The sequence below is a fragment of the Podarcis liolepis genome (genome assembly GCF_965112155.1).
Source record: "Podarcis liolepis genome assembly, chromosome: 1".
In the NCBI taxonomy this organism is placed as follows: domain Eukaryota; kingdom Metazoa; phylum Chordata; class Lepidosauria; order Squamata; family Lacertidae; genus Podarcis; species Podarcis liolepis.
In genome coordinates, this window is record NC_139554.1 from 138,048,876 (window position 1) to 138,075,145 (window position 26,270).

Here is a 26,270-nt window from a genome sequence, read left to right on the forward strand (position 1 = left end):
GGAGCAGCGGCTGCGCTAGGAGGGAGGCCAAGCCACAGAGTCCTCATGGGGAGCCCTGTCGCATTACTGCCTCCAGGACCCTCCCTATCAGGCTGCCCCAATTCTGGCAGAAACCTCCCCATCCAGCCCTTCCCTGGATCCCTGGCAGACCATCCATTTGCATCATTCTGACTTGGTTAGCCCAAGACACCATGTTGGATGATGATGATGGTTGCAATTGGCCATTTACATATGTTTTTAATTAATAGCACAGTGGTCACTGCTCCCAATTGACTCTACAAAAACCAGGAAAGAAAAGAACCTAAAAGGCACAGGCTTTTTAAGCAAAATTATTCGCAAGGGTGGAATCAAGACTGTCACATTTATACATATCTGGTACATGGAGGACAACAACGGCCCACCCAGGGAACTCAAACAAAAGTCCCTGGGCATTTTGGTCTCTGATGTCAAAATTTCTGGCTCCTAATATTCTCCTGGTAACTGCTGTGTGGGCTGAAGCTAGAATTCTCCTGCTCATTCCTTACAAACTTAGAATTTTTCTGCTGCCTCAAAGTTTCCCAAAGTTCAAAGAGAAGGAAATATTTAAAATTAATAAAATGAGAGGCATAATTACCAAACAATCCCTTTCCACTATAGTAAAAAAAAGAAACAGGCAAAGAACATCCAGCTTTAAAGGCTGAATTTGTTACCCAGAACTGAGCAATTAGTGCCAATGCTTCACAATAAGAAATGGAAAGTCTCTATCAAAGAACTTCCTATTATTTAGGAATTTTCTCTGCATGCCTCCAGCTTATATTAGCAATTCAGAGCAGACACGTTGGTATTTCAATTTCTAAATGGTAATGTATATGCCAGGTTGCTGTTAGGCTGATAATAAATGAAGGTTTTATGGGATGTGTGTTAATAATACAAGGTATTATTTTCTTCAGTGTATACGTAATGCCTTCCAATGAGGTTGCTGTATGGTTCAAGGTTAGCAGTCAATCAGCACATGTCTGATTGAAGCAGAACTGTCTAGATATTAAAGTCAATCAAATAGGGTATATATAAATATAATTTGCCAGCTAAGCAATTTTTGAAACTTTATTTTCTAAAAAAGGAGAACTTTATAGTGATAAGTTATTACTTTCTAGATTTTTTCATGATAACAGATTGAGCACAAGAGTGTGATAATATACCTCAGTTCAATGGCTCAGAAATCAGCAGCAAAACGTAAAGTAGTGTTGGTAAAGAGTCCCTGAGAAAGAACAACGTGCCATTAATCATTGTTGTTTCAATGTGAGAAGGAGCCAAGAATTTAGAAAAGGGAGCATATTAGGTTAAGGACATCAAACAGATTTTTGCTGGTGTAAATTCGATAAGAGTCCTAATGTACATACTCAGAGGTCTCAGGAGGTTTGATTGGTCCTGGTGCCTTATCATCATGTAAGAGCACCCTGAACTTTGGATATCTGTCAGGTATATTCCCAAGATGGACAAATCAACAAACAGAAATCCCCTGGAGAAGCAAAATTCTCTCAGATTCTGCATAACTTACAAACCAGCCACATTTCTAGGGCCTTAAAGATGATAACTAAAAACAAGGATTTGAAAATCTCTAAAACACTGATTCATCTAGATCTGAAGCAAAACAGCTCAGTTTTCAACAATGTAAAAAACTCTTCCCTTTTTAACATTTTTGACACTCCTTGCAATGTGCACTGTCTACTAAGTCTTATTGAGTACAAGGGCCTTACTTCTAAGTAACCATGCATAGGACTGTGGGCATAATAATTAATTTCCCTCACTGACACCATCATATAGCCAACTCTCATTGGCGGCATCACGTCATGATGCCATGCCACTTTATGACAATGATTCCTAACTGGGTGTGATCATTCATGTGATTAATCCAAGAAATGTAAATGAAATCAGCAACACCAGACAAAGACTGATATTCACATTATCTTGGTAAGTTGTTTACCCAAAAGTACCAAAATGTCTCACTTGACTCCAAAATGAAAAGCGACAAGTATTTGGCTGAAACCTTACTAACTTAGTTCTGGCTGGCCATTAGAATTCAGCACCCGTTGTCAGCCTTTCATGTTGACTGGTGCTTAATGTTGCCCTGTGGTATGATCCTGGCTTCATCATTGTTAGCTTTAAATATGTATTATTAGTTACAAGTGGTGTGTGTGTTATCTTAGATTTTGCCTCTACAGTGATTAAAAATAGTTCCAGAAGGATTTTTGCTTTAGTTCGGAAGACTAGTTGTTAACTGGACAAATAGACCATTATTGTGCAATAAAAAAATGAGGTCAACACCAGATAGCCTGGGCCTTAGTGTTATCTTAACTGTTTGCATTATCTTCTTGAGGAAAATGTCCGGATAACTGGGAGAGATAATACCAATTTGCTTGTGATAAGAGTGATATTAACAGTCAATACCATTTTACAGCTGCTTCATTAATCAAGTGGCAAAGCCAAGCCATTGCAATAGGGAAAATATTGACTATTTTTGCATGGAGATAGTGAACCACTGCCTCTCCGCTCAAAACATGAGCCTTCTGCAAATGAGGTTACCTTTGGTAATAAAAAAAAAAGCCCGCCCGCCCCCGGTTCCAAATTGAGCGATTGCAGCTGTATGGAAAAACCAGAGCTTGCAAAATGTCTAGGTGCAATTGGTGATGTGTTTCATGGTTATGTTATTTCCATCACTGACTTTCAGTCGGCACTGAATATTGAACATTTAAAAAGCCTCCTTTATTTTGACTGTGATAGTGATCTGATTTCAACAGCCAATACTCCTCATGACATTGTTTCAAGTTAAGCAGACACGGTGGGCCTCTTAGTAGTACTGTCCTGGGGGAGAATCCTGCTTGCTGATTCCATGGTCTGATTTGGAATTCTTACTCTCAAAGGGACCCTGTAAGAACAACAGGATAAGACTGGACAAACAGACAAAAATGGTTGCTCTTCCAGTTGTTCTAATTAAAGTTCACCCAAATGAAAAGTTAAGGTCAAGAATGGAAAACAAAGGAAAATAAATCTCATTGCATAGAGGACACACCCAAGGCAGATGATAGATAGATAGATGATGATAGATGATAGAAAGAAAGAAAAATAGTCAGATAGATAGATGATAGATAGATAGATATAGATATAGATATAGATATAGATATAGATATAGATATAGATAGATCCAGTAGGCAGATAGGCATACTTGTGAGAGGCAGTGCAAAATACTGGAAAGGCCCCACACCCTTTTGGCTCTCTGCCTGCATAATTCATAGAATCATAGAATCATAGAGTTGGAAGAGACCACAAGGGCCATCGAGTCCAACCACCTGCCAAGCAGGAAACACCATCAGAGCACTCCTGACATGGTTGTCAAGCCTCTGCTTAAAGACCTCCAAAGTAGGAGACTCCACCACACTCCTTGGCAGCAAATTCCACTGTCGAACAGCTCTTACTGTCAGGAAGTTCTTCCTAATGTTAGGTGGAATCTTCTTTCTTGTAGTTTGGATCCATTGCTCCATGTCCGCTTCTCTGGAGCAGCAGAAAACAACCTTTCTCCCTCCTCTATGTGACATCCTTTTATATATTTGAACATGGCTATCATATCACCCCTTAACCTCCTCTTCTCCAGCTTGTTTGTTTGTTTGCAATTTATCGAGTTACATTATTAGATGCTTAGGTTTTGTTTCTGTCAAGGAGTGGAGGGGCCAAGGAGTGTGCCCTGGCCTCCTTGCCTTAAGGATGAACTCTGCCTGACGCTTCATCTGCTGTAGCTCCCATCAGCCCAGGTTCATTTCTTCCTGTTTGGCTCTGAGAGTAGCAGCCCCAGCACTCACAGCTCAGCTCTCTTACGAGAAATGAGCTCAGATGGGAGAAAAGCATGCAGAGGTAAGACGAGGAATAATTTCACTGCCCCCCTTTTAAGATTTCATAAAACATTTTATACATGAACAACAAGCATGGCTGTCCCATTGCTTGAAAAACCAAGATCACTGATCCTGCCACATCTAGATTGACTCATAGCTACTCTGATGCGTCAGTAAATGGTGCCTTTATATTCTTGGGAGACCCTTGAGGATAGGTTTGTTTGTTTGTTTCTGCATATAACTAAATGGTTAGTTATATATTTGCACCTCTTTTCACTCCTCTCTTGGTTTTTTTCTTTCGTCCACATATGGCTCCGTCAGCTTCAGCAGTTAGCCAGGTCTAGAGGGATGCATTCTGCAGGAGGTTCTTCAAAACTTAATATGCAAGCAAAATATGTTGAAGATACATCAATTTGTAATTGCTTCCTCCCAAAGGCTGCTCAGACATGCACTGTAGACATGTTTCTTTGCTGTAGCAATTACAGGTACCATAAAATTAATGAAAAAAATGTGTGTCCGCTCTAATATCTTTCTCCTGTCACACAGCACACATTTGAGGTTTTGCAAATAATTCCCAGCCCAGAGTACGGTGAGCTTCTTAAGTACTTTAAAGAGTCTTTGTGGCTGCAATATAGAAAACCAAAACAGGGGAAGGCAAATTTAAGGAGGCATCCGCTTATACATATATTTTCAGAAAGGCAAAAACATTTATCAGTGTCATGGTGCATTACAACTTTTCAGTTTATCAAGCTGTCACAGAAAGATCTTGGGCCAGGTCTGCATGCTTCATGGGTACAATACAGGGCCATTTTTGTGTGTATTTGTGGCTGTTCTTCATACGAAGGCAGGTGGTGCTGAGCCACACTCTAACTGGAAGTTGTAGCAAGGCTGCTGAAACAGACAAATTTGGTATAAGTTGTCATGCCACATTTGAAATTCATTTCTTTTCATTTATTTATTTTTGACATTTATATATCCAGCAAGGCCCTCTGGGAGGTTCCCAACACAAACCATGTATTAAAACTCTAGTAATACAACCAAGGTTTAAACATCAACAACAATCTGCATAAAAATCAGCACAAAGAAAGCATAAAGCAATGTCAGGCTGCCCTGAAGCTGCCACAGGGAAGCATGTCATGTTCCACCTCCACTGTCAGAGGCAGCAGAGCTTCTGAATGCCAGTTGCTGGAAGCCACGGGGGGGGGGGGGGAGAGAGAGCTGCTCTTGAGCTCATGTCCGGCTTGCTGGTTTCCCACAGCCATCTGGTTGGCCGCTGTGAGGACAGGATGCTGGACTAGACCTCTGACCTCATCCAGCAAATACATCATATGATGTTCTGATGTATTTAGAACAGCTGAGAAAATAAAAAGGCCACACAGACCACAATGTAGGCACGCAGCAAGCCACTCTAGGGAGTCCTTTCCATAACTGGTTGCTACCACTGAAAGAACCCACTCCTTAGTGATCATCCACCCTCACTGGAACTCACCACTAACTTCTCCCTTGTTCTCTTAGAACGCCAATATCGCTTCTCGGCCCTTTTAGCTACGATCTGGTGTAGAATGGCAATGGTGCCCACCTGAGAGGTGCCAGAGCTGAGCTCCGGTGAGCTCCAGCTGAAAAAAAAACCCTACCTTAAACTATTGCTTCTTCCATCCCTGTGTTGACTTGAAGCCCACGGGCCTAGATTCATAAGCAAAGTGGCTCCTAGCTCAGAACCACGAGCAAAAAAAAGAGGCATATTTTTTGAGAGATCACCATGCCAATGTTGTGAAGTGTGTCTGTGTATGTTGCATGTAGTTTCCTGGAAACCTAACATGTGTACCTTGGAAGGCTGCAGGTCTTGACTGCAAGTTCAGGAGGTGGTGATGGGTCACAGAGGGAGGAGACCTGCTTGGGCCCAATTACACTATGTCATTGGGAGGACAACAGCATGTCCATATTTAAGAATTGGGCATGAAAGAATCTAATGTTACTAAGTAGGTCATGTTAGTTCCAGATTGAGCCCAGAACTTTGCCTATCACTAGTCCAATTACAGTGGGCAGATAGAAACTTTATTTGCATTAGCCACTAGCCTTAGCAATAAGATGAAATATACTGGGGATAGAGCTAAATAGTTACCATAGCTATACAAAATATGTTCTGGAGGTTTACATCAATACAAATGACAGAATTGATTCATGATCCTTTAGACCAATTACAGTATAGTACAGGGGGTAGCCAACATGGTGCCCTTCACATATTGTAGAACTACAACTCCCATCAACCCTGAACATTGGTCATGCTGACTGAGGCATGAAAATCTTTGTGTTTATGATAGTAGTATAGTATAGTCTCTACGTGTTTTATACCCTCCTTTGTTCATTTCTTGGGGCATGCAATATGGACGTTTCCAGGATAAATACATTCTAACACATCTCAGTTTGGTTATTCATTATAAATGGCTTTTTCCATATCTCAAATAGAGCATTAAATAGCAGATGAGCAGGAGATCATGCACTGAAGTTAATATGTCTATCAACATACTTTTGTCTCTCCCATTTTCCCACACCTGCCACTGATTTTTGGTGTGCAAAAACAATGAATCAGGCAACATGAAGAAAAATGCCACAGTTTAAAATAGAAACGCTTGCTTCTTTGCCGAAAAGAAAGAGAAAACTTTATGGGGGGGAGGAGGGCATAAACCAGAGAGTTATTTTGTTTCTCGAAAATGGATAATGTACCTGTCAACATGTATTTATTCTGCCGGCCTTCAGTGCTATTTTCTGGTGTCAGTCGAAAAGCGACTAACATTGCATCTTGGTGACCCCGTGCAACAGACTAGTGTATTAATTTTAACATGGAACAAATGGTTTAAATGGAACTGCTCTTCCTGCCTCTGCTCCCTTGCTGGCCCAAACTTGCCATGAGTTACACTGAGCCCTTACGCCCGCCCTGAAAAACATGAGTTGACATAATTTCAAAAATATCAGAAGTAAAGAAAAGGTTAAACCATCTGTTATTTTCATTATACACACACCCTACAATTAATGTCTTGTTCATCTTTTCTTTCTTTTTTTGAAAAAAGAACCATTATGCAAATACACTGCAATTTGGTTTCAAATGCTCTTTGTGCTCTGATGAGCAATTTTCCCACATACAAACCCAGCCTCCTTCCCCTCCTATATAATTCCCCCACTCCACTTCCCTCTACCCTTCTACCCCCTTTGGGGGACTGGGGGGGGGATGATGGTGGTTTCATACTACTAACAGCAAGATCATTTGATATTTTTAACCACCACATGTGGAAGCACTGTGGTTATTTTTTAAAAACTTATCAGAAATGCATGTATTTTGAAAGAGAACACGGAGGAAGTAGCTTCCTGCTTTTCTTTTTCTTTTTTCAAAGGAAACCTCTTTGCCTTTTTTGCTTTTCACTATTCCTGCTCCATGGTGCAGTGATACATTCATTGAAATGATGTGTTTAGTGAATCCAGATTCAAAGAGGTACACTGATGTATCTATGAAAGGAGTCACAGCTTGCAATGCAAATGGTGGACATCCTTATAAGTGTAGCCAAAGTTGCTTTCATTGCCAGCTCAAAACATTTTACTGCTGAAATGAAGCCCAGTTTGCAACCTTCCCTCCTCCATACTAGGAACATCATTTAGACACCAATTCCTGCCTTCACCTGTCTCCCACTCACAGTGCTACATAGCAGGACCAGCCCAGGTAGCTTCAGTTGGGCACGGAAGTGTGGTATTAAGTGGCTCTTTTAAATATATGGCTTTTTATTGCAGGAAGCTCTTATAATGGCAAGCATGGATCATCCACATCTGGTACGGCTACTAGGCGTCTGCTTGAGCCCAACCATCCAGCTAGTTACTCAGCTGATGCCCCACGGCTGCTTATTGGACTACGTTCATGAACACAAGGATAACATTGGCTCCCAGCTGCTGCTGAACTGGTGTGTCCAGATAGCCAAGGTAAGCGCTTACAGAATCAGCTGCTGCTTTTTCCTAGAGATCTCAAACCTTTTGAGATTCCCCGCTTGAGATGTTTGTTTAGGCTCCATATCTCTGGTGTGCAAAAATAAATTTTGCATTCTATTAATTTATGGAATATGTTTTATTGTGATTGGGTTTGGGAGGGAGAAAGCGGGCTCTGTGGATTTTTGCTCCCTTGTATATATTGAAGATTTTTCCACTGGGTCAAGCTTTAGATCTCATGCATTTTTCATTATTGATACACTTATTTCTCTAAAACAAATCTGATATATGAGAAGAAATCACTTTCTGAAATTGATAAATAAAATTAATTAAATGAAGAAGACAATCAAGCTGATGATGTAAAGCGAGAGTCAAGTTTTGGAGAACTGGATCTCACATACCTGAAACAAATTGAGGTAGGTAAATATCTTGTGGGATTTGAGAAAAGGATCCAGAGTAAATAATTTGCTGCAATAATTCAGTCTTTGCTTTCTCAAATAACCAAGATAAAAACGAAAACAAATACCAGCCCCTTCCACAATATCATTGCATGTTTCCCTGCAGAAGCTATGTAGAAAAACAAAGTTTGGGGATTGTGTTTGCTCTTTCCTATTTCTTGGACTGAAATATTTATTGTTTCCACCTTTTCTTATCAATATTTGAATGGATGAAATGTGAAGCATTGATCCTGGTGGTTTTTTCTTGCAGTCTGTGAAAGGGAACCATTTGAGGCGATGGCACAGGACACATACCACATTCTGTGTGTGATCTGTCACTCTCCATTTCCTGGGCACTTCCTTCCCTTAAAACGCGGCGCATCATTAAAGACGTCAAAACTTTTAACACAGTTGGCCTAGACTAGCCCACTAGGGATGTATGATAGCTCTTCAGGAACCATTGCAACTCCTGCTTTTGTTGCCTTACTGGATCAGTGGACTGGGAAGTGGATGTTAGGCGCTTTGGAAGTCCTTAATACATGGCTTGGCCTGGCTAGGTCTCACACACATCCTTCCTCCTGGCCAGTGTCTAGACCTTCCTTCTTCTAGACATGCACCTATTCTTCATGGAACACCATGAGCCCATGTGTTTTAATTTGCTGGAGTGGCAGTTTCATCACAGGCTACTTCGTGATGCTGCCTCAAAGCTCCGCAGGCACCCATCCACCCTGACAAGTTGTATTGAGTTCATCAGGTAGCGTTGGGGATGGAATAGGAGAAGGGACGATGCAAACATTAGAACTGGGACACTGCAGGAAAGTAAAACAAAGTAAAATGGAACTTGGATGTGAAACACCCACAAGAAATTCCCCTAACAATTAATTGGGGATAATATGCAAACGTTTTTCACTACTAGTTTCTTATTCCTACAGATGTTATTGTGACCAAAGAAACATAAAATATAAATCTGTAGCCTGATTAATTTGTTGATTGTGCTAGAATATCAGATTATGTCAGGATCCCTCTTACCATGGGTGAATTTCAACTGCGATCTATGCACACTTATCTGGGAATCTGCCACATTAAACCTGAGGAGGCTTACCTGGTTGTGCTGCTAGTAGCTGAGGCAAATGATGTGGCAGCTCAGGGGAAGGTCTTCATAGTTTGGCTTACTTCTAGGCAAGTGGGTACAGAATTACAACTCTACAGGGGGACTCTAACTATGTATTCTCAGAAATAGGCCTATTTAATTCAGTTGGGCATATTCCCAGCATTGCAGCCTTAGTCTCCCAAATGAGTAAATTTAAAATTAAGTCTTTAAAGAAAGGATGCTAAGGAAGGGTGAGAAAGAGTTTTACTAATAGTTTAGCACAGACATACTTGAAAGGCCATACTTGAAAGCTGTTCTTTAAAGACTAAATTGTAGGATTAATTGATGTGAACCATTAAGGGAAAGAGGGGGAGGATTATTGTAAGGAAAAGGTAACTTATTTTTTTGAGGTGGAACAGCAAAGTTTAATTAAGCTATCTTTTTCTGTATCACCATGGTCTAAGGTTAACATTACTTTGACCTTGTGTTATTATAGCATAAAGCTCATCAGTTTCAGCTCTTCAGAAATGAAATGTATTTGCAGCAGCAGATCTGTTTTCCTTGATACTTGGGCAAAGGAGACTAGGAAAAAGGCCCCTTACGGAATTCAGTAATTCAGTCTTGTATACATGTACACTAACTGTAGTGCTTACTTCCAAGTAGGCATGCATAGAACTGTGTTTTCCAATTAGTAACATGCTAAGGTCAGTTTCTCCCTAGATGTTTGATGGCATGTATGTGTCCATTGCATGTTTCTCCACTTGCCTTTCTGGAAGTGAGAACTACAAGCCTGCAAGGGTCGGACAGATGTTCCCAGTCCCTTAGAATTTGTGGTTCAAATCATTGGCACCGGCTGGTGGCCACGATAGAGGGGAACAAAGTCACGTGTCACGCGCAACGCCCTGACGTTGTGCATGACTTTGTGTGTGATGCCAGGACGTCCCACACGATGCTAGGACGTCCCACACAGGATGCCATGCGAAGACATAGTGTTGCCACTGGATATTGAGGGGGTTTAATCCCCTCCTTAAAAATTCGGGGGGGGGGGAGTGCTTCCACCAGGGGAGCTGGCACCCCTGGTTCAAATATATCACAAGAAGATGGCAGATCATTCCATTGTGATTGCATTTCTGTTGTAATTGTGTTAGCAAAGGGGAGTCATGCGGTTTCTTATTATGGAGACTTACAGGTTCGTGATAAAGGGCCCCCACTTCAAAGTCTTCATGTTTCGATATTGCATAATCTGAACCATATACTGTTTTCAAAAGCACTATCAAGCTTGCACAATGCAGGTGGCAAATCTGTAAAAGTGGGGACCACAGGCTGCCTGTGACTGAAGATGCCTGTGTGTCCTTGGGGAGTCACAGCAGAGGGATGAGGAACCCCTAGATGTTGCTGGGCTGCCTCTCCCATCTTCCCTGCCCCCTGGCCATGATTGCTGGGACTGATGGGAATCGAAGACTTGCGCCATAGAAAGCCACAGCTCCTCCGTTCCTATTAAAAACACACACACCAAAATGTGTTAAAAGAGAGAAAAATATTTGGCAAGAAAGAAGTGCAGCAATACAACACACATCATCTGTGCACAACTGTGACAGAGAAAAGCGGCTGACTCATATCTTCTGCTTGAAAAAAAAACACACAGAAAGAAGCACCTACTTCTTACTGTAGAACAAGTAGTTACGTTATCTCCAAAATTTTCATATTAACCCAGCTCTGTGCAAATAATAAAAGAATTGGTAAGAACAGTTTTTCAACTGTTTAACCCCAAATTTCAGGAGTGGGGTTGCATAATTGAGCATTTCCATATAAAACAAACTCTCTGCACACAAAACTTAAATAGATGCCAGGGAGTTGGACTTGTCCTTGTTACACCAGTTTTTCCTGTGTGGTGATGGTGGTTTATTTGTGTTTTCGCTTTTATCGGGGTGCTCTCAGACATGTGACCAACCAGGAGCAGTTTGGCCCCTTTACTTGCCATTTCTGCTTCAGATTATAGTAGGCAGGGAGGGGAAGTGTCTGCAGGGATATATGTCATCCAAACTGATGCCACAGAATGGGGCAGATTCAGTCTGACCTCGCAAGGATGCATTGAGGTAGATTAAAAAAGATAAAACTATGCAGTTTTTTAAAAAACAAAAACAAAAACAAAAAACACCAAACCCATGGCAGCCCTGGCACATCTCTGAGCTATGGTCAGCCCTTTTTAGACATTGGCTTCCCGTACGTGATTACACACGAGGAGTAACTTCTGACAATGAGAGCCTGTTGTCCTCACATCGGCTCCCCTTGCTTTATTGGAGTTTCAAATGGTGCAGGCAGAACACACGGGGATGGCAGGCTGTCACTTCAAAAGTCACATGTTGTGGGAAGGAGGGGCTTCAAGCAGAGTGGGCTGGATGGCACATTCCATGCTCTCCTGTATACAGTTCTAAGCATACAAGGGAACCCCATACTGTCAGTTTTCATGCAATTTGCTACGGTGCCCAAGGAAACCAGCTGTGTCGTCTAACCCTTAAATTTTGACATGATGATCAAAAGTCATGACAATTCAGCTCAGCTCTGTTTAAATCTTAGGAGAACCCAGCTTTTCTCTAATCCGGAGTCTTATGGGGGAAATGAAAAGAAAAGAGTACCTTTAGAATATGTAGTTAGGTACTTCCTTTGCCACAACACACAAGAATTACTCTTGGCTTTATATTTCCTAAAGCAGTTTAGAAAGATTTATTGTGCTTGCCTAGAGCACATTCAGGGGTCTGAAGGAGACAAGGAACATTCAGACACTTATTTGTGTGGCCAGAGGCAGTTTTGGATTTTTGCCTTTTAATAAAGGTAAAGAGTAAAGGGACCCCTGACCATTAGGTCTAGTCGTGGATGACTCTGGGGTTGCGGTGCTCATCTTGCTTTACTGGCTGAGGGAGCAGGCATACAGCTTCCAGGTCATGTGGTCAGCATGACTAAGCTGCTTCTGGCGAACCAGAGCAGCGCACGGAAACGCCGTTTACCTTCCCGCCAGAGCGGTACCTATTTATCTACTTGCACTTTGATGTGCTTTCGAACTGCTAGGTTGGCAGGAGCTGGGACTAAACAATGGGAGCTCACCCCGTTGCAGGGATTCGAACCACCAACCTTCTGATTGGCAAGCCCTAGGCTCTGTGGTTTAACCCACAGCGCCACCCGTGTCCCTTGCCTTTTAATAACGACATCTTTTTCTGTATCTGCTTCTGCAACAGTTTTCTGTATCAGGGCTGAAAATGGAAGGGGAGGAAGAGGAAAGGCTACCTTTAGCTGAGAGGTGGATGTTGTTTATTGAATGGTTTATCATAATGAGGTTGGCTGTGCTGCACTGGGCGTCACCCTACTGGGTCGGTCTTTGTTATATTTTCTGCAGTGTTTTTTATTACGCCTGCTGGTTTAGAAGATCTCATTATGCATGGATGTTCATTTCAAGCTGTCTTGACTTTTTGCATAAAGAGTTGCAAAACCTGCAGAGGCCCTCGGTCGGCTTGCCGGGGCCAATAGCCTCTGGTGATGTCCTTTGAAGTTTGGCGATTGGTTCGTGTTTCTAAGCATTATCCACTCAGGACTGAAATCTCAGCGGCCTTTCTCATGCATCTATGGTCTATATTTTAGGCTTTAAGGGGTATTTTCAATTCATTTTGCTCTTTGCAGCAGATATTCTGTCAGAGAAGCAACTGAGTTTTCTCTTGAGATTGATTTAGCAAATTTAAGTGACTTACTGAAAAATGAAGAGAAAGGCTTGTCTAATATTTCAAAAGCATACTTGCCCCTTAGGTTCATGCTAGGATGGGGGCTGTTTTTTTAAAGTTGGGAAGCTGTGTCCTTACAGATGTTTTAGACTGCAGCCATTGTCAGCCCCCACCCACTCCAGCCAACATGGCCAGTGGGTGGGGAGATTGGAGTTGTCGTGCAGTAATATCTGGCAGGCCACAGGCTCCTCATCTCAGATTTATTTTCTGGTGCTCATGCAGTAGAATAGACAGCATGGGCTTGCTATTGAGTTAAGTGGCCAGGTTTTCACAATCTCTTGTGTTGGTATTGGGGCTGAGATAGTTTGGGATTCTCCTCATGACATTCTCCTCCATGCTACTGTACATCAAACCCTAAAGTTCTCCAGGCAGCATAATTTAAGCAAGGAGTTGCAGTCTTACAGTGCAATTCAAGGCATATCTGTTTAAAATTAAATCCCAATAAGTCTGGCCCAACCCATAGCCGTGGACATGCCTTGGACCTGGTGTTCACCTCTATGGATGTTAGTGATCTGACACTAAGTAAAAGCGAAACGAAAGAAGTGCCATGGTCAGATCACTTCCTGGTGCAACTGGACTTCTCCGCGACCCTCTCCTTCTACAGGGAGGTGGGACCAATTCAGTGGTAGGGGATGCATTATCCCATGTTGATGGCCTTTCAGCTGATTCCCTGGTGGCCCACTGGAATGTGGAGTTAACCAGGGCTATTGACTGTTTGGCTCCGAAGCGCCCTCTCCGATTGCATGGAGCCTGGACAGCCCCGTGGTTTTCCACGGATCTGAGGGCAATGAAACAATCGCTGAGACGGCTAGAGCTCCGGTGGCGGATAACTCATTCTGAAGCTGACCAGACACGGGTTAGAGCTAAGTGTTGAGCCTACCAAGTGGTGGTAGCGATGGTGAAGACTTTCTTCACTGCCTCTATTGCATCTGCAGAAAACAGCAGCAACTTTTTCAGGTGGTTCACAATTTAGCAGAACCACCTGCTACATAGGGGCCCAGTAAGGGCCACATGATCTCCTGCAATGATTTTGCAAAGTTTTTTTGCAGATAAAGTCACTCAGATTCGGTAAGAGGTAGACTCCACCATGGGAGCAGGGCCGGGGCGGGAGAGCGCTAGAGTCCTGTCTAGTCAAGTTGCATGGGATCAATTCCAATCTGTTACCTCTGAGGATGTGGACAGGCTGCTTTGACGAGTGAAACCAACCACCTGTCTCCTTGATCCTTGCCCATCCTGGCTTATAAAAGCTTTGCGGGGTGGTGAATGCTTCTCTCTGTGAGGGAGCCTTCCCAGACCCGCTGAAAGAGGTGGTTATCAATCTCCTTCTTAAAAAAACATTTTTAGATGCTGCCAATATGGCCAACTATCGCCCAGTCTCAAATCTTCCATTCTTGGGCAAGGTGATTGAGCGAGAGGTTGCTGAACAACTCCAGGCACGCCTGGAAGAAGCAGACTATTTGGAACCCTTTCAGTCGGGATTCAGGCCTCATCATGGGACTGAAACTGCCTTGGTCGCACTGGTCAATGATCTCCAGTGGGCTAGGGACAAAGGTGAGAGCTGTTTCCTAGTTCTGCTGGATCTCTCAGTGGCTTTTGACACCATCGACCATAACATCCTTCTGGACCGTCTAGAGGGGCTGGGAGCTGGGGGCACTGTCATACAGTGGTTCCGCTCCTTCCTCCTGGGCCGTGTTCAGAAAGTGGTGGTGCGGGATGAGTGTTCAGACCCCTGGGCCCTCACTTGTGGGGTGCCTCAGGGTTCCGTCCTCTCCCCCATGCTTTTTAACATCTATATGAAGCTGCTGGGAGAGATCATCAGGGGATTTGGACTGGGTGTCCATCAATATGCAGATGATACCCAGCTCTCTTTCAAATCAGAACCAGTGAAGGCAGTGAAGGTACTGTGTGAGTGTCTGGAGGTGGTTGGAGTATGGATGGCGGCTAACAGATTGAGGTTGAATCCTGACAAGACAGAACTACTGTTTTTGGGGGACAGGAGGCAGGCAGGTGTGGGGGACTCCCTGGTCCTGAATGGGGTAACTGTGCCCCTGAAGGACCAGGTGTGCAGCCTAGGAGTCATTCTGGACTCACAGCTGTCCATGGAGGCGCAGGTCAATTCTGTATCCAGGGCAGCTGTTTATCAGCTCCATCTGGTACGCAGGCTGAGATCCTACCTGCCCGCGGACTGTCTCACCAGAGTGGTGCATGCTCTAGTTATCTCTCGCTTGGAGTACTGCAATGTGCTCTATGTGGGGCTACCTTTGAAGGTGACCCAGAAACTACAACTAATCCAGAATGTGGCGGCTAGACTGGTGACTGGGAGCAGTCACCGAGACCGTATAACACCGGTCTTGAAAGACCTACACTGGCTCCCAGTACGTTTCTGAGCACAATTCAAAGTGTTGGTGCTGACCTTTAAAGCCCTAAACAGCCTCGGTCCAGTATACCCAAAGGAGCGTCTCCACCTCCATCGTTCTACCCGGACACTGAGGTCCAGCGCTGAGGGCCTTCTGTCGGTTCCCTCGCTATGAGAAGCCAAGTTACAGGGAACCAGGCAGAAAGCCTTCTTATTAGTGGCGCCCACCCTGTGTCAAAGAGAAAAATAACTACCAAACTTTTAGAAGACATCTGAAGGCAGCCCTGTTTAGGGAAGCTTTTAATGTTTAATAGGTTATTGTATTCTAGTGTTTTGTTGGAAGCCGCCCAGAGTGGCTGGGGAAACCCAGCCAGATGGGCGGGGTATAAATAATAAATTATTATTATATTATTATCCCTGCATACGATCTTCACATTGATTAAAATTTGCATGCTTTTCGGTGTTTGTTAGGTTGTAAGGACATGGACTCTGCCATCTAGGAAGAAGATAAGAGGCACACATGCCATGTATGCTACAAGTTGCTGAAGGTGTGGAGCGCCTCCTTTAAAAGTTTGCTTTTTGTGAACGATATCAGGTGATAAGAAGGGTGTGTTTCTGATGCTTGATTGGGATGCCTGTTTCACAGATGCAAAACTTCACTTGATATTACAGTGACTGAATACATAACATGGTCATGTGAATTCAGCTGTAAGTCATTTACCATTTCTTAGGGCATGGCAGGTGCTCTTAGCAGCACCATAGTGAATTACAGTCCAAACTGTATTTCCATTTGTTTCTTTCTTGGGAGGCTGTCAAGTCTGCTTATCACATTTTACATTCAAATAATTCCATAAGTGTTACTTTCCAATAATAATAATAAGCCAAGGTAATAAGCAGTTTGATACACTCGAATGTCAGGGAAGGAAAATCAGATCCTGGGGGAGATCCTTTTAACATCTTGTGAATATAAAAGAATTCTACAATTACATTAACCAAGGCAAAGCATAGCGTCCGTCGAGAGGGAGGCTAGAAAGTACAATAAAGAGAATGTTAGCCAGGAAAATGGGCAGAATCAGATTTTCTCAGGAAAGAAAGCCAGGCTCTGATGTTGCCTGCCTCCCATGGGGTTTTTCCTCCTCCTTCAGGGAAAAAGAGAAGCTGCACATTTGCAACTCAGAGCTCCCCCCCCCTCTCTCTCTATATATATATTGGGTAAATACTCAGAAAGCAATTGTGCAGAGATCTCTTTCCATACCTCCCACAATCATGAAACTAACAATCACATTTCAGAATTTTTTGAGCAACCGCTTCAACAAGGTCCAAGTGTCCTTCCTTCAAGAATCTAGGTATCATCCCAGCTTTTATTTTATTTTATTTTCTGTGGGTGGTGATTATTCCCAATTTCACTTTTCATTCCTTGGTTGGTTTCAAGGGATAAGAGAGAAGAACAGTTTGTTCTTTCTAGCCCAGCACCAAGATGAACTCTTACTTTTTTGCTCTTGTCCTGGAAGCTGATGGGGAAAGATGGTTTGCAATGCCACCCACTGAATCCATGCCATATTGTGAGCCTTATGGACCACATGGAGAGTATGGCAAAAATAATGCAAATTATCCTCCTATGGGCTAAGTCCAGTGGAGAAATAACTAGTTATCTTTGGCCAGCTTCAGTGGCTGAAAACTACTTTCCCCATTGCAGTTAGGCTAATACATCTTTGTGCACAAAATAAAGCTGAGATCAGGATTCTCATCTGATAGAAAATTGCTTGGGCTCCAAGCAGATTTCCACACATTAAAAAAATCCAGTTGAGGAAACACTAGTACATTTCCTGCACCTCTTTGGCGCGGCTCAACAACCTTGATTATAAGCCGAGAGAGAGAGAGAGAGAGAGAGAGAGAGAGAGAGAGAGAGAGAGAGCAAGCCTCCACCGTAAAAATGGCTCTAAGATTAGGACCATTTGGCCGCATTGTTAGAGAGCAGCATTTTCCTTTTTATTCTCCTTGGCAGCATTTGATTGATAAACGTGCTAGTTAGGAGCAGCTTTCGTTATTTTGAAGCAGCCAGGAGTGAAAGATGGACAGACTGTGTGTGCAGAGGGAGGAAGCCGGGGTGAGCGGAAAGGTTGGGAGGAGGTGAAGGGATGTAGCTGTGGTTCAAGGTCTTTATTTTTCATTAAGGAGTCCTGGCTTGCAGCTCTCCGAAAAGCCTATCAGGGAGTGAACAAAGGATGAGTTTAATGACTGTCATCTATCAGCTGTCCACATTTTAAACTTCAAGATGTCTCTATTCCCAAAGCTCCTTGCCATGACAAGGCTAATTGTATAATTATTATGCTATACCGACACACTCACACTAGCAAGGACCAGGGCGAAAGGCTGAGATAATTATCACTCCAAGCAAGTACATTAACATAAAATGTAGTTTACTAATGGGGCTGCTCTGGTAGGAAGTTCAGTGGGGAGCAGAGAAGAATTTAAACCAAGGACTTATCAAGCCATCTCAAGATCAAGATTCTCTGCTTGTTCGTCAGCTATATTTTATTTTCTTGCTTATGCTGAGTAGGTTTCTCATCCATTCTCTCTATTTTCCACAAGGTACAATATGAAATGCTACCATACCAATAATAAAACTTTACGTACGTTTTAACTTCTTTAAAAATAAAGATTGCTAAATGAACCATTAAATGCTTGCTTAAAGGGGGGGGGGGACTTCAAGATTGCCCCCAGAAGGTACTCGGACTCTCATTCCGATGAGCCTCCAGGGCAGCTGTTGGAGACATCACCCCTGAGAACTCGTAACTCTAAATGAACATGGTAAACCAGAGATATTTTACTTTAGAGAATGGTCTTCCTACATTAGAAATTTCAGCAGGGCATCGAGGAGGCTGGGAGCTCTCCCTTACCTCTGAGCTGTGCTCCCGGAGGGGTTAGGATTGGGCAGAGGCCTCTCTCTGCCTGGCTCTGCCTATGATAGGTTCTTCCACTGGGGAGGCCCACACTGTGCCAAGAGCAGGGGCTGCTAGTGGTATTCTTGCAAGTGATAGCTGGCATAGGGCATCAGGGTGTTTTGAGGATGAGGTAGCAGAGCTGGCCAAGGATCTGCTGGATCCTGTTGGCCCATTGCTAGCTGAGGGGCCTGGAAAAAAGTGTGTGTGTGCCCCCCCCCCCCCATGCACACACTTTTCACCCTGACAGATAGGGCTTCAGATGGTCCACCACGCCAATCATTCCCAGTACAGTACTGGGTAACCCCCCCATTAGGATTGCTCTGCCCATCTGGATATTCATTTATTTACATGATTTATATATCACCCCTCATCACATGTGATCTCAGGGACAGGTCACAACAATTGAAAACACAAGATACAACAAAAATAAAAACAGAATCCACTTTAAAATATGTATGCAGGTTATTTGATTTACTTATCTGAAATTATATAGCACTGTTCATAAAATATATCCCAGCAGTTCTACACACTCAAAATGCAATAAAATCTTCACACCCAAAAGGGTGGGAGGAGAAAGTTAAACACAGACAAATTGTTGTAAAACCTGTGATGCCACAGTCAAGACTTCCTGGAATTGGAAGGAGTTTTACCTTATCAGTGGAATAATGGCAAGGAGGTTGTGCAAACCTCCCTTGGAAGGGAGATCTCTGAGAGGGGCTGCAGCAAATAAGACCTTCGGGCCTGATCAATAGATCTTAAGTGCCAGCAAGCTGCACTGCACACATGGAAATCTGAGGCTTGGGGTTGGCGACAAGAAGACCTTTTCAGTTGTGGCTCATTGCTCCTGGAATGTTTTCTGCAGTGAGGCCCGCCTGCCTGCCAATACTGACATCTTCTGAGCAGCAAGTTCTTTCCTTTCCTCCAAGGCCTCAGATGGAACACGACCCAGCTGTATCAAGGCCGATGCCCTTTGTTAGGTGACTAACATCACATTGAGAACAAAGCAGGATAAAGTGGAATACCATAGGAAGAGAATGTGATCCTGTTGGAAAGAGTGTACAGTTTCTTCTAGTTTGTCAGGTGACTTGATCCAAATTGTTCATGTGCCGTGTTCTCCCAAAAGAGATAGCGGTCTGCAGATTTTTTAAAAATTGTATTGCAATTGTGTGCATGCCAAGTGATATTTCTAAAGGGTTACCAGAAGAAATGAAGCTCACATCACCAGGTAGTATGGGAACACTGACTTGATTAACATGGTTGCAAAGCGGCCGCTATCTTACTGGACTGAAGACTAATTTCCAACAGAGGCAAAGTGCTTCGTTCCCCGGAGTCCTTTTGAAAACTACAGCACTCATCAGACTATGTTCCTCTAATTACTACAGTATTATTAATTATGGCTAACACATTGCAAAGAAGGGCAGCCATAATGCCCTTGGAGAGCTGCCAGTGAAGCATATCATCCCATTAATTAAAGGTTGTATGTGGGGATATTTTCCTGTTCACTCTCCTCCATTTTCAAATTCCCTTTCCCTCCGTGTGATATGACTCATTTCTACTTTCTCTTTCTTCCTTGCTGCCATTTTCTTCATGCTCAGCCTGTCACTTTCTCCCTGGTCACACATTCTGCAAACAAAGTCATCTCCTTCCTCTCCTTGACCATCATTCTGTGCTCTCCGACCAGGCGCAGCAGACTGTTATTAGCCAATCTAATCTGATGCAGTTTCCTCTTCCCTTCCACAACAACATCAAAACCCCAGCCTGTGAGGTGGGGGGAGAGAAGAGAATTGACAGCAGAAGGGTTGTCATCAGGCGTGGGGAACGGTTGCACAGCCAATGGCAAGGGATGAGGGGAGGTTCAGCAACATTTGGTGAAAGGTTCCTCACTCCTGGATTATCATATTAACAGTTGACTAGCTATTTGTTCACTTCACTTCATTTTAATCTGAATTATTAAGTGAAGGGCAAAAAGCTGCCGGCAATTTTTACAGTGGTCTCATTCTGACAGAACATCCCCCAATTCCTGATATCACCCAAATTACAGTAAGATGTTCACAAATGTTCATATGTCTGTAGAACAAAAAGGCTGGAAAAGCTCTTTCTCAGGTCCTCTAATTAATCATCACTAGTTTGTGCAAGATGTTAACATAACCTTTATTCCTTGAAAGAATACCTGCAAACCTAACTCACCCCACAGATTCTGTGTGATGCCAGGCAGATTATACTGGAGTTAAGGGCTCCAGAATAATCTTCCATAAAACACCTAGACTATCATCAAATACAGCAAGCCAGTTGGAAAAAGAAACCCATTATGTTTTTCTTAGCGGTCCCCGACAGACTGTCTTGGAACAGTATTATTGAAAACCTCTCCTAAATCAGATTCAAGATATTATAGCAGCTTCTGCTAAGGTCTGTCAGGAATTCCATTATAAACCCATATTTTTCGTGTTTATAATGTAGCCATAAAATTTTTCTCCGGACTGTGACTTGGCATAAAAAGTCTTGGCCTGAGGCAATTTTATTTTGTATTATTCAAGAAATCTATATATTAGGTTATTTTTGAATTGCTGAAGTATCAAAATAATAGTCTGGGTGCCATTTTGTATTGCTGTGAATTTAAGAAAATACTTCTTTTCCTCTAAAATAAAATGTTCAAAACTATAAATTTGTAATGCAGCTAATCCACAACAATAAATATAGAAATAAAACACTGAAGCTTACAAACTAGATACTGTAAATCTCAAGTGATTAATGTCTCTATAAGTGCTTTATTATGAAATATGTTATTTCAGATTAATATTCACATACCATTATTTCTGCTATTAATCATATTCTGGATCCTGGATATAATGTGTGCATACCTTTTGCTTTTCAAAACCAATACAGTATAGTCTCCAGCCTGGGTGCCGGCATCAACAAAATATATTTTCAAACTCACATTTCCTCCTCTTCATCCTATTTAGGGTAATAAGACTAACGTCAGTCCAAAACTCTGCTACAATTAAACAAAACAAAACAAATATGTGGTAAATTGACGTGATTTGTATATTTCACACAGCATGCAATTGATCCTCCCAATCAGATATTGTGTTCCTATTTTGTTTGTTAGGAATTTACTGTGGTGTGTGTTACTAAGCACGTGCACACACACACAAAGTTACTAGTTTAATAAAATGCAGGAGAAGGGTGAGCAGCGGAGGGGGCAGCACCAAAGAGCTCCTGGCACCAATTCAGATGTCACGCCGACATTTAAACCCACAGGGTCATCTGGCAGTCAGGTGTCATTAGTCAACACTTTCCCTCTCTGCCATCTGTTTCTGTCTAGCCCATTTGTGCAAATTAACTCTCAGCATGGAGCCATTCTCATATTTGTCATGAGTCTTCTTTCTGTGTCCTCCAGCTTTCCCCTGAACCCAGACACCACAATGGCCTACATTGAAGATGTGGGCCTTGAAATCCTTCCTGCATGTATCGGCCTCTGCAGTCAGGCAGGCCAAGCGGCCCCCCCAGCGGCCCCCTTCTCCTGCCTCTTCGCCACCTGTCTTAATGTCTCCTCCTTTCTCCCTGCTCTTGCCTGCAGGGTTGTGGTCCCCCCCCCACCCTCTGAAAGTGGGCTTGGAAAGAGGGGCACCACTTGCTGCAATGGGGTCAGTGGGCTGCAGCGCCGCCATTGGCAGCCAGACGGGCATTCAGGCTGATGCGAGACTCTTTTGTGTGCTAGTAACGCTGTGCTCTCCTTTGTGCTCTCTGTCTTATGAATCTGACACCACTCCATCCCCCTTCCCCTGTGTGGAGTACCTCAGGGTGCGATACTCTCCCCGATGCTTTTCAACATCTTTATGCGCCCCCTCGCCCAGCTTGTTCGGAGTTTCGGGCTGGGTTGCCATCAGTATGCCGATGACACCCAACTCGATCTGTTGATGGATGGCCATCCTGACTCGGCCCAGACACACTGACCAGATGTTTGGAAGCTGTGGCTGGATGGTTACGTGGGTGCCGGTTGAAGCTAAATCCTTCGAAGACATCTCTTGGGGGGGTGCAATTAGTGCCAGCACCATCCGTTAAGAGTTTGGGTGTAATCTTCGATACCTCCCTCTCTATGGAGGCGCAGATTACAGCTATAACAAAGGCGGCATTTTTCCATCTCCGCCAAGCTAAGCAGTTGGCTCCTTACCTTTCTTGCCCTGACCTAGCCACTGTGATCCATGCGACGGTCACCTCCAGACCGGATTATTGTAACTCGCTCTACGTGGGGCTGCCCTTGAGACTGACCCAGAAACTCCAGCGGGTGCAGAATGCCGCAGCGAGACTCCTTACGGGGTCTTCGCTGCGGGATCACATTCACCCGGTGCTATACCAGCTGCACTGCCTCCCGGTGGAGTACAGGATCAGGTTTAAGGTGCTGGTTTTAACCTTTAAAGCCCTATACGGCCTAGGACCCTCGTACCTACAGGACCGCCTCTCCTGGTATGTCCCACAGAGAAACTTACAGTCTTCAAATAAAAACATCTTGAAGGTCCCAGGCCACAGAGAAGTTAGGCTGGCCTCAACTAGAGCCAGGGCTTTTTCGGCCGTGGCTCCGATCTGGTGGAACGCTCTGTCACAAGAGACCAGGGCCCTGCGGGATTTGACATCTTTCCGCAGGGCCTGCAAGACAGAGCTGTTCCACCAGCCCTTTGGCCAGGGCACAGCCTGACTCCCTCCCTCGGCAATCTTCGTGGAGCTCTGGCCCAATGGGTGCCAGTGGCCTGAATTAATTAATTTTATAATGAATGATTTTAGAGTGTTGTTTATGTTATACTTTTGTACTCTTTTATTGTTGTTAGCCGCCCTGAGCCTGGCTTCGGCTGGGGAGGGTGGGATATAAATAAAATTTATTATTATTATTATTATTATTATTATTATTATTATTCCCTCAGCGAGTCTCTCAACTTCCGTTTTATGTTTAGCATGGCACTGCTTCGGCATGAGGAGTAAAATATTTAGAATTGGCTTTTAAAGATAACCTGTCCTGTTTTCGACCAGGATTGCTTCTCCACATTTCCAGATAATGTCGTACTGCTGCATCTGTTAGAAAGGCCCACAGATGGAGCCCCACACAATCCCTGCTTACCCCAAAGTAAGTTCTGCTGTGATGCATTTCCTAGTAATGGGTTTAGAATTGTTGTGTTGGAATCAGGCCTTAACGCCATAATAAACAGTGGCACATTTGTAGTTCCAAAGTTCACACAACCTGATTCTGTGGTTATTTGGCACCCAAGTATCGCAGCCTTTGGTTCATTCGCTATTGTGTGCCGTAGATGTCCAAGGCCCTTTCCAAATGTGTCACCTCACTATCAATTCCTATCTTCCTAAGCAGCATTCTTTCCAGACATTTCTTATTCTACCCTTCTGGCTCATTACTTGCATCTCACATTTCTTAATTAGCATTTTAGTGTTTGGGCTGTTGATGTTTTGCCTGATAAATGAGAAATATAAATGATACAGGATAATTCTGGATGCATCTTCTTGTTAAGGACCAGCAGTCTATCATTGTTTGCGCTGACATGCATTACTTGGTTCTGCAATTTAGCCAAATTGAAGAAAATGCAATTCTGGAAGTCTTCTGTACCTAGTAATTGACAAAGTAATCCATTCATATGTGCCAGCAATCTCAACACAAGGAGCCGTCAGAGCACCACACACTGAGGAGTCTTGCACATGTGTCACCGCCCTTCCCTTCAGCAATATTGCTGCATTTCCTTTTGGGCTGGTAAGAAGTCAGGCAGAGGGCATCCTTGGGCATTACATCCACACCATACATTTTAAGCATGTGGCCAAAGAATCGTAGGAACTTTATTAAAAGTGCTGGGAATTGTAGCTCTGTGAGGGGTAGACTACAGTTCCCAGGATTCTAGGGCAGGGGAGCTATGTACTTTAAATATGTTTTTCATGTGTGATGTGGGGGTCACCAACTGGCAGCTCTAACAAAATCACTTTCCTCTCACTTTACAATGTTAGCTGCGAATTGCAGTTTGGATACATCAGGCCAACAGCATTGTCTCTTACGCGAGTGCAGTACCATTATATGGATTCCCCGATGGGACTCGGCTAAGCAGTATTTTGAAAGCAGTAGGAATACTTCAAACTAGATTTGCCATTGAAATTGCAAAGTTCTGAGCATCAAGATGAATCTGGAGGCTTTTCCTTAGGTGGTATCTCTGCAAGACTTGAGAGAAGCTAAAGGGATTATTATTATATTTGCTAGACTTCCATCTGCATTTGCAAGACAAAAACAAATTGAGCATATCTTTCAAGCCATGTAGGAAACCACATCAGCGTGGAAGGAGAGCCTTGAAGCAAACACAAAAGAAAGAGCCCATAGAGCCAGCCCCCCCCCCAAAGCAGAACAGGCAAGCCTAACCGGACCTTACATTAATTATGTGATTTGCAACCACAGCCACATGTTTAAAAAAATTAAAAAAGCAAGAATAGGGAGGTAAAGATTGTTCTCAGTGTGCAGAAAAGGGAGATTTAAGCCTGCTGCAGTCTCTGTACTAAATCTCCCCAATGGCAACTAGCATGCAGGGGCTGGGGCTGGAATTTCCATTGGCACCAGTGGGAAGCCATTTCTTTTCTAATGCTAACTGCCCTGAAGGATATTTTTTGCAAAGATCATGGCTGCGAAAGGAACTTAAACAAGCTCTCATCCCTGTGTGCTGCAATGTCATTGACGCGTATGTTCACACACACACACACGTGCGCACATTAACCAGCATTTAATTTTTGCACAGCAAATAAGGAGACAGAGTGCTGGAGCAGAAACAGGGGGTCAATCAGAAATGGAGACAAGACAACTGTGGGGTGGGGGGGATTCAGGCACTATTTGCTTGCTCCCCCTGAACTTGGGCTGGCGCGAGTTCCCATGTTGAGACTGCCCACTGAACGTTCTTACACTCAAGCCCCACTAAGGGGGGAGGCCTGGCCAGGGTCACATGATGCAGCTTGTGGCCAGCCCTGCCTCTCTGTTGCCCAAACTTTGCCCAAGGCAGTGCTAAACATGTCACTGGGGGCTGGATAAGGCAGCATCTGCCCATGTCAAAAGCCATAAGAAGATCCCCCCTCCCCCCTGGTGGGCCATGATCCCACCCACCCCAACTTTTTACCCATTCGTAAATTGCGCCAGTGTAATAATAATAACATAGAGGCATTAGGTCAGCCACAGTGGGAGCAGAAATCTGAACTAGATGCGCCTGTGGTCTGATCCAGTGAGGCTGCTCTTATGTTCTTCAATGGAATGTGCACCACCTATTTATGGAGAAAGACACAGGGGGGGGAGGGAGGGAGGGAGGGAGAGAAAGAAAGAGAGATTTCCCGGCTGTTCAAGTTTCATAGGGACACATCAAGCTCTTGTACCTGAAGGAGAACAGGTGTGCAGGCCAGAGAAAAGTAGCTGGCCAAAAGCCAGCTGGCTCAAGGCCAGCAGCCAGGTAGCCAGAAGGAGGATCAGGTAGCCCACCCCCCAGTCACAAGACGACCAAGACTGAGAAAGTCAGCAGGCCTTCAGAGACTTACTCAACAAGTTTCACCAGAACATTCCTCTGGTATCAACCCAACTTCGCAGGCTATAAGGATTGCAGCCTGTTATGTAAGGCTCCCAGCTAGAATTGGATGCTACCACCCCCCACTTCCAGCCAGCAGCTCTGGTGGCAGATTTTGCAAGCAGCTAACACCTGACCTGCAGGACTCCCAATCTGAGCACTATAGTGGCTAAGACTGTGGCTTGAAGGACCTCCAATATAGTTCAAAAGAGCTTTAACTCAAGATTGAAGGCCCTTTGATGCCCCCCCCCCGCTTCAGGATC

The 26,270-nt window shown here is 43.8% G+C and overlaps 1 protein-coding gene across 2 annotated transcripts in view; it reads left to right on the forward strand.

Moving 5' to 3' along the window:
- Window positions 1–26,270, forward strand: part of ERBB4 (erb-b2 receptor tyrosine kinase 4) — a 796,937-nt gene that overhangs the window by 677,310 nt on the left and 93,357 nt on the right. For both annotated transcript variants that reach the window (XM_083472043.1, XM_083472044.1), the window contains one exon: window positions 7,644–7,829. In XM_083472043.1, coding sequence (XP_083328169.1) covers window positions 7,644–7,829 — 186 coding nt within the window. The remainder of the gene's footprint in view (window positions 1–7,643; window positions 7,830–26,270) is intronic.